We start from the raw sequence: 9,264 nt of genomic DNA, 5'->3' as shown, positions 1-9,264 counted from the left end.
GGTCATTCAGGAAAATGGTTTTTTTTAGTGTATTATGAATATACTTAAATGTTGTCTGATTTCCCTTTATGACGAACAAAGCAAACCAGACCGTCAGGGAGAAGATTGAATGTTTCTATGAAGTTATTTTCATGCTGTAACTGCTGCTGACAGGAAGGGGCCAGATGAGGAGATTCACAACATGAAGCAGAAACAGCCTTTCTTTTTTTTTTTTTTACACAACAGCAAAGATTCACAGTGAGTGTTGGACTGTTTAAAGACAGTAGGATGAGAAAACAATATATGCACTATATTGACAATGCTTTGTCCACTGGGTTGCTAAAATAAAAAAAACCATTCACACAAGCTCTAAATGAAATGGTTTTAAAAAATCCTAATCTGTTGTTCAGATTACAAATCATTCCAACTTTTCATGATAACTTTCCTTCTCTGTAGTCCAGTGTTTGCTGATAATTTTTCACAGCCAGAGTAACTGCCAAGAAGCTTGTATAAAGCACATATCTAAACTTTTTGTAAAAGCATTTGAGGTTTTTAATTTCTTGCTCTCAGCTGAATATGTTCCCACTACTGATTTCATTGTTGGCATTTAACTGAGCTGAACTCACTGCAAACTGATTAGCGCTAAGTTTACTCTCTATCCCTTAAATCATACCAGCCTAGTTTTTTCTTTTAGACTTATAAGTCTGACTCTGAATCTCCATGGGAACTGATTTACTTACAAAAGAAAGAATGCTAATTGGAGGTTCAAGCTCTCATATTCACACAAAACACATTGTGCTCCAAGCGCCATGTCAATCACACTGTCTTCATGACGTTGGATTCTTGTTTTTGTTGTACATTTTGCAGCAACTGGAGATATCTATCTCTGTCAGATATTTACAGTCAATTAAATGTATCCCACGACAGCCCCTGGAGGCTCTACAGTATGTTTTAGTGCTCTACATTCACCCCTGTCCACTCCCACTCTCAGAACTAATTGGACCAACGTTTCCTCACACACTGCTCACACACTGACTGAACTGATGCTGTACCTACACTTGGGCATATGCTGCATTCATATTGTATCACACAAACACCAGCTGCTGAATGGGGAATGCTTGTCAAGTCTTGAAATAACGGGCAGAAGAGTCAGGATTTTTTTCTGCAGACTCCAGTTTCCTCAACGGTGGATGATTAAATATGGGCATAAGAGGAAAAGTTGTGCACACAAATTTATTGGGTTTATTGGTGAAACTTAAAGTAAGGTTTAGCTTAGTATAAGAACTGCTCAAGAAATGATTATCATATTTCCTTAAATGTTGTACTATCCCCTCAAACAGGAAGTAGAAAAGTAAAAGGTGTCCCATTAGCTCTTCTTGACTTTCTCTGATATGACGTGAACGTGGCTTTGTAGTTTGCCCACAGTCTCCCAGCTTCACTGTCTCATTACCAGAGGTTAATGGAACAGGTGGACCTTCCCGCTTCCTTCGCCTGCTCAGCAGTCGAGCAGAATGCTACCTTTGTTAAGTTTTTCACATTTACCTGCACTGAACCCGTCGCAGCACATTAGCACATCACATCAGCCCATTAGCTCGCCGCTGACACTGTTTATCCAAAGTCATCATATTCGCAGAGTCTTCATGTCCATATGCCTGCCCTAAATTACAACAGGTCTATCAATTTTTCATGACTGTGCTGTCTACTAAACTTAACGTATGGCCCGCAGACAGGCTCATATGCATATTAATTAGAATGGAAATGACAGGACAATTATTCCTTCAGCTGAAGACAAATGAGAACAAAATTCAGGATTCAAAAAAAGACAATTTCATCCTTGTGTCTTTGGCAGATTATAAGAAAAAAGATTTAATGGCAACAACACAATGCTGCTTATGAATGAGCATACAACATAAGTTGACTTTAAATATAGTAAGAGACATGCACTGAGAAGAGCAGCATAAGCAGCAAGTCTATTGCAAATTTCTCTTCATTCTGCTTCCCCCTGTGGCTATTAACATTATAGAGGGCAAAGCAGCTGGATCCAAAGGTTAATGTCCACGCCATTAGAGAGGGACAGAGCATGCGTTTTATCCCTGTTGGTTTAATTAAATTACAGGGAACTCATAAAAAGGGGTATTTATCCCGCACATACAGTTACTGCAGTCTTAATAGGGCACCACCTTCCAGCACGGCTGATTTATCCCCCTCACGTTTCAAAGTGGGTCGTCTTCTCACAGAGTTTGTTATGGCCTACTTAACAATACAGGAACTCGTAATTAGATCATTTGTCAAGCCAGCTGATTGCTTGCTTGTTCTTTTCATGGTGTACAGGAAGAGACATCTCACATTTCACTGGGTCAGTCTTAAAACTCATCAATCTTCAAGTAAACCGGAAATTTGAGCAGATTATGAACTCCTCTGCTCACCATAATGATGACATGATGAGATATACGCATGTCAATTGAGAATAATGAGACAAATCTAATCTTGATTTACTCATACATGTTTGACCATAGAGAAGTTGTTATTCCTTTCATTCCTGAGTGCTTGACTGTAATGTATTTATGAATGGCACTGTTCATCCTGAATCCTGAAAATCTCTGTAAAACCTGCCCCTCAAATATTAACATGAAAAGAAAAAAATGATGATTAGACACCCTCTAGTGGATGATCATTACAAAAACATCACTCCGCAAACCTTGGCACAAAATTTCTTTTCCCCTCTGTTCTTCCAAAACAAAGTTGAACCTATAAGGAAACTCCTCAAAGTGTGAATTTGAAAAACTACTGTATTTAACAGTTCTACTTTTTGTACCAGCTATTCATTTAATTATATAACATCATGCGTGCCACGTCTCTGCTTTATAAATTCATACTTTTTTTATATATATCTGTAGAATCCTAAAATGTACTTATGATAAACAAAACACCCCACAATTTGTCCTGCAGGTGTCTGCTGTTAGGAGACACAGCCTCTTGTTTCATATCTTGCAAGCTTTAATAGTAACAATCATAATGCATGCTTGACATGAACAAATATACACATATATACACACCAGCAATCATTCACTTCATAGAAATATACAAACTTTCTCAGAACAGTTGCCACATAGGATTTAACATTATTATAAGGCTTCAAACTATGTGAGTTCCCCCTGATTTTTTACACAAGCTTGAATTCATCCTTTGGAAAATGCTAATCCTGCAAATAAATAACTGAATTTACCCACTCATTCTAATAGGATCTTTGAAAAAGAATTCATCGTCTGAGTGACTGCCAACAGAATGCAGGGTAATAGAAAACTAATTTCACATCTAATTCAATTACATTAAATACACAGGCTTTTCTACAAATAACATGCAACATGTCAGCACAGGCCATCATAAGTCAGTTGACATTTTTACTGACAATACACCCAGATACATGTGAGACCAAAATGCAAATTTGCATTTTTATTGTCATTAGCTTATGCTTTGACCTGGTTTGAGAGTTAAAGTGAATGTTAGGCATTGTGGCAAATTCTGTTTAGCTTCGAGGAAGTAAATTATTACAAATTCCCTGTAAACTAAACATGTAACCAGAGCCAGAAGCTCGTTAGCTTAGCTTAGCGCAACAACTACAAAGGAATTCTAATTTAACTACCAGCACTTCTAAAGCTGCCTAATTATTACTGAACATCATTTTTAAATGAGTGAAAATGAGAAAAGTACACTGGAAAATGTGCCTGTTCATTTGGAGTTGTATGAAGATTATTTCTTGGTTAGGGCCTGCAATTATGTTCATTCCCAAAATGTCCAACTGTAAGATCGCAACCTAATGACTCTGTCTTTCTCTCTTTCTTTCCTTACTACCATGCCATTATGAAAGCCTTTTTATTCAGACATCACCTTCTTTAAAGCCAAACAGTCCCTGAGGAATAGCAAAGAAATATTAAGTGCTCCAATCAATAGTTTGATTCAGTACAGAGGAGTCCTACATACATACATAATGCACCTCCACCAGTACGTGAATGTCACCCTGTCAAACTCATTTTATCATTTAGCCTGTGGTGACCTTCCCTCATCAACATTTATTGGGCTGCTGCTAGCTTAGCCGCTTCAGTTTTCTATAAAAAGATGCTGCCATCAAAATGGCTGCAACCCCTATCACAATGAGGATAGCGACAGCAATTCCCAGGCCAACAGACGCCCGCTTGCCATCAGACTGGCCACCAGACAGCGCTGTGCACAAATGAGAATAACAGCATTATGGGACAACTGAACACATTCTGACACATTGCAATGAATGAATACTTTTCATTTTTGAAAGAACTTAATTAAGAGAAGTTTGAATATGTTGCTGTTCATATTGAAGTCAACTCAATAAATGATATACTTACCCTCGTCTTTGGAAAGAGCAGCTGCAAGAAGGATAAGAGTTAGTGTTACAATCTGAAAGAGATTATTATGCTAAATAAATGTTATTCGCCCTTGATCCTGACCCCAAGAGAGGCATAACTACAAAGATTCAAACAGGAATAAAAAAAAATCTGAAAATTGTGACGTTTGGGTTAACCAAATGCTAAATGATACATTTAGCAAAACATATTTACAGGTGATGAAATTGGCCAGCATAACTTTGTTTTTATTCTCACCCCCATGTACTGTAGTTCTTAACTGATGTTTCATGTATGTTTTACATTCAAGGGTAATGTCCATTCTTTTCTCAATGTTTTCCAGTTCTCTAATGGAATAATTTGTCACCGCTAAGCAACATATTAGTGATGCTCTATAGCCTCACTTTGTATTGTTGCTAAGCTATGCTAACTGTTTGCTAGCTGTGGCTTTATATTGATTGAGAACAATAAAAGAGAAGTGAGAATGATATTGATCGTGTTATTGTACTTTCAGCAGGAAAGTTTTTTTTCCCTCCAAAATGGCAAATTGTTAAATAACTTTTTATTGACAAGTTCTAATAACGTTTGTTGTGAAATATTTCCTTTTTAATACTCCTGGGTGCTGGCATTACAGTGTGCAGATCTTTTGCCTGACTCCTTTTTACTTCTCATTGTTATCAGTAGAAATATACAAAGCAAACGTACGGGTCTCTGTCTTGGCCTTTATTGGCACAGTGAGAACAGACAGCTCACTGATGCTTTCCTTGACCACCGTTTTCTCCACACTCCTCTTCTTCCGGTTGCATTGCTATGGATCAAAACAGAAAAAGAGACTCAAATTGAAGATCTGGCTTGGAATTAGAAAATGTGTAATTGAAATGCATGTGGTGCCATGTTACCTTAAAGGTGCTGCAGGTGCTGCTCTCACAGAGTCGGGTGAGGCAGTGCAGATAGTAGGTGGATATAGTCTCATTCTGCTGTTCAATGAAGCGGAAAGCCGGGAAGAAGAAGCGTGCCTTTTGGCTCTCCCCATTTTCCAGCATGGTGGTAAGTTGATCTTTGGAGCACCTTTCAACAAAAGGCGAACCTCACAAGTGCCCCATTTGCACATCACACGGATACATACAGGCAGTGTATTAATGAGAGAAAGGCAGGGAGACTGAACTAAGGCTAGGACTCCCTTTGGATTTACTGTTAGCTGTGTTTCCTGTAGATATGGTGAAAGGTTTAAACGTGGAGCTGCTGAAACCATCACCAATTGGAAGGAAATTTAGATGCCTGAAAGAAGTTCAGCTAAAATTAGTATGAATGTCAAACTGTGTTTTTGTGACTTACGAGACAAACAGATTGAAGAAGGTGGAGTTGGAAGGCTGCTCGCTAGTTGAGGCGTAGCATCGATCCAAGAGTACAAAGTACCTGTAGAGAAAGAATGAGGTCCCCAGCACCGAGTCAGAGACTCCAGGTCACAGGTGGAATCCTCAAATTTAACAAATCTATCAAGACACAGCTATGAGGTCAGGGACGCAGAGAGACGAAAGGTTTTCATCTCGACATTCACTCAGGATGCCATTCCGGGAGCCATTCATACTTTATGTTGTGATGTGAAAAGTGAACGTTTTAACCTTTACTTTTAATCCAGCTTGCATATTGAATTTCCTACAAGGAAAAATGCTTTAATTAAAGTTGGTTGATCAATGACCAGCAGTAGTAGTAGTAGTAGTAGTAGTAGAGTAGTAGAGAACACTATAACACATGAAGGCTATTGGAGTAACTGCATAAAGAATAATTGCTCATAATGTGTGTAAAGGTTGCTTTTATAGTTTCAGGGTTTCTAAAGACCATGACAAAGCTGCCATTGATTTTTATTAGAAACATAATTTTTATAGGATCACTTTCAACGCTGGCTGCTTTTACAAATCTAATACTAAACTCTGCTCATGGTTTATTTAATGTTCTCATTAATCAAGTTTGATTTTGGTTCCATCTCAGGCAGTTTATTCAACCAATTTGCTGGTCTTCATTTGACATCCTGATTATTATATACAAGGTAATCATAAATGTGTTTGTAAGTTTGTATCTAAATCATGATGAGTAGGCTACAGGTATTCATTCTTTTTTCTCTTGGCTTTGTTGGCATCACCCAGTTAACAAATTTTGATTATAGAAGTATGTCATGACACAGATTTTATTCAACGATATTATTTGGACTTTTTAGCATCTATTGATGCTAGAAATGTGGGGAAGAGAGATATTTTAGGGTTGTCATGAATGAAAGGTCCAAGGCCGAAAGATGAACTGGCTTCAGCTAATGTGTTAAGTACTGTCCACCCGCTGAGCTAAGAAAGTGCTAAAACTTTTAACACATATGACTAGCTGTCGGAGAAATTTGCAACTGAAATAAATGCATTTAAGTATATGACAAATGTCTTAAAATTGTAACAGAGTAGAACAGTTATCTCTTTAACGTTTGGTCTGAACCAGTCAATCAGAAAGATATTGGGTTATGTATATGGTTCTTACTGGGATGTCAGGTTGGATGCCTCCACCTGCACATAGATGTTTGTTCTGAGTTCCACGCCCAGAGGTGGAATGACGAGGGGTGTGGTGTAATTTACATCCTGGCAGAGGAAGAGTGGGACAAAAAAGAAGTATCATTACAATCATTACATAGAATAATCCCCTCCAGTTACCCTTATAGTCTGTGCCAAGCAGAAATAATGGTAAGTGTTAAGAAAAGGTGTCATGTGGCACCTTATACAGGACCATGCTGAGGGTGCTGATGAAACTCCCATTCTTGTCCTTCAGAGCAATGGAGGAGGCGGACCTATGTGGAAGAAAAGGATGAGATCACACTTGGTACAGAAGGGAAATTTTAGAAGTCTTAATGTATTTTTTAACCTACATACTAAAACTTACACGTCCACCTGGGTGTTGTTAATGAGATACTCCAGTGGGTAAGCACAGGAATAGAAATACTTCAGCTCTGCATTATAGGTGATCGTCCCAATGGTGGGGTCGAAGGATCGGATCACCCCGCTGACGTTCACCGTCTGGATGTCGGAGAAGTCTGAGAATATTCCTGTCCCCGGTGCGCTTGTGGTCTGAGGAATTATTTAACAGATTCATGATTATTTTAAAAAATGGTCAAAAAAAATATGTTGGTCCAAGTCTTTGGCATGGCAGGCGGCCGTGATGAAATCAGAGAGAGAGAAAGCGGAACAACTATTTGATGCTTCTCAGAAATGGAGACTGGTAGGATTGCATGTGTCTGTTAAATGAAATTCTGACTCATGTATGTTTGGCTAAAAAATCTCTTTTTTCTTCCCTCAGTGCTTTCTTGTTCTCTTAAAGGCCAAAAATAAAAACCACACAGCACCCATAGACATTGTCAGTTTCCTAAATCTGCTTAAAACTCTCCCTGGCTTGAGATTACAACTTCTAGAATCACCCTCCCTTTAAAACTTTAAATTAGGAAACTGAAATGATGCAATACTTACCAAGAAGTTGCTCCCACAGGCGTTTCCCTCACTGATGGGGAAGCTGAATCTCAGTACAGGAGGGGCAACTGACGTGTCCAGTGTCCCCTGACAGTCCACGTTGTCCCGGATATGGTTGAGGATCAGTAAGCTTGTGTTGTATCCGGTGTATACAACAGGGCAGATTTGAATGGCCAGGTCAATGGCAGATGTGCCACACACCACAGAGATATCAGTGTATTCTGATGATTATAAGAAAGCTCTGTTATTAAGAATGTGATGTGACTTGTGATTTACCTGAGTAGAACTATACTCTTGTTCAGGAGGCCCAAACAGATTGAATGAAATTTGAATGTAGTGGATAGCATAACATTAAAACATGTAATTTCATCATTTATATAGTCAAAATAATATATCTACAAGTAAAAATATTTTATATTTTATTTGCCTGAGAAGAACGATGATCAAGAAAACATCATTAAAAACTTTAACATTTAACATTGGGTAGTTTGAAAATCTATGTGTTTTGCAAAACACTTTTAGCAGCTCAATTAATACTCTTTCATCTGTGCTAAATAAATATCAGAAGTAAACATGAATCAAGACGGCCTCCCTAAAGGTCCACAGCTGAACTAAAATCAATATTACCTCTTTAATCCAAAATAAATACAAGAGATTGAAGGTCAAAGCCATCTCACCAGGTCGTCTAGCGAATGCTCCACATTCAGATAAGGTGAGGGCCTCTCGGCCCGCAATACACAAGGAGCTCAGGATGAGGAAGCTGAAATAAGCCATCTCACTGCTCTGCCTTCTGTGAAAGAGCTGAGGCAAACACAAGGATGTCAAACACAGAAATTCCTAATAAGTCCAGCACAAGGCAGAAGAAAAGAACATATGTAGGTCCACTAAAGGGAGGTGCAAAAGTCAAAATTTAAATTTAGTTTTAGAAGCTAAATCAATCAATGGATTGCATCATGGTTCTTACTTCTTCAGTCTCTCTGCTGCTTTAGGGTAACAGACGAGCTGGATGTTTTATATATGGTGAACATGGCCACTGTGTGGTCACAACACTGATATAGGATTGGATGGAAACAAGGTCATTCTCATCTTTGGTGGAGCTGCCTCAGTGAAAACAATTCTGTTTTTGTGGCTCAGGTGCTGTGGTCGTCTCCTCGAGGCAAATTATGAAACCCAACACAGCCCTCTTTAAAGTTACATGTATAAACAACATCCATAAGGCTTTGTGAGTGTGTGTGAAATGCAGCCCCCTTCACCTAAGACTATGAAACTTAATAAAGTAAAGTATGTATGGTTTCTTTACAGCAGGGACCTCACACATAATAGGAGCCTGTTGTCTTCTGAGGTGTTTGGTATATTTATCTGACCTGGATGACTCTCTATTGACAAAATTAAAAACAAATGACCTGTGATAT

The 9,264-nt window shown here is 38.5% G+C and overlaps 1 protein-coding gene across 1 annotated transcript; it reads right to left on the bottom strand.

Moving 5' to 3' along the window:
* Positions 1-4,063: 4,063 nt before the first annotated feature.
* On the bottom strand, positions 4,064-8,626 carry LOC306830058 (zona pellucida-like domain-containing protein 1; the record flags this gene model as incomplete). The annotated part of the gene is made up of 10 exons (XM_079353279.1): positions 4,064-4,200; positions 4,359-4,379; positions 5,061-5,163; positions 5,255-5,423; positions 5,691-5,771; positions 6,876-6,973; positions 7,107-7,179; positions 7,272-7,456; positions 7,853-8,073; positions 8,530-8,626. The coding sequence occupies 10 exons, from the start codon at positions 8,624-8,626 to the stop codon at positions 4,064-4,066; spliced, it is 1,185 nt and encodes a 394-aa protein (XP_079209405.1).
* Positions 8,627-9,264: the final 638 nt, after the last annotated feature.

This window comes from Symphodus melops (assembly GCF_947650265.1).
Source record: "Symphodus melops genome assembly, chromosome: 10".
NCBI classification, from domain to species: Eukaryota; Metazoa; Chordata; class Actinopteri; order Labriformes; family Labridae; genus Symphodus; species Symphodus melops.
Note: the sequence above shows the minus strand (reverse complement) of the source record. Positions and strands in the feature narration are given on the sequence as shown.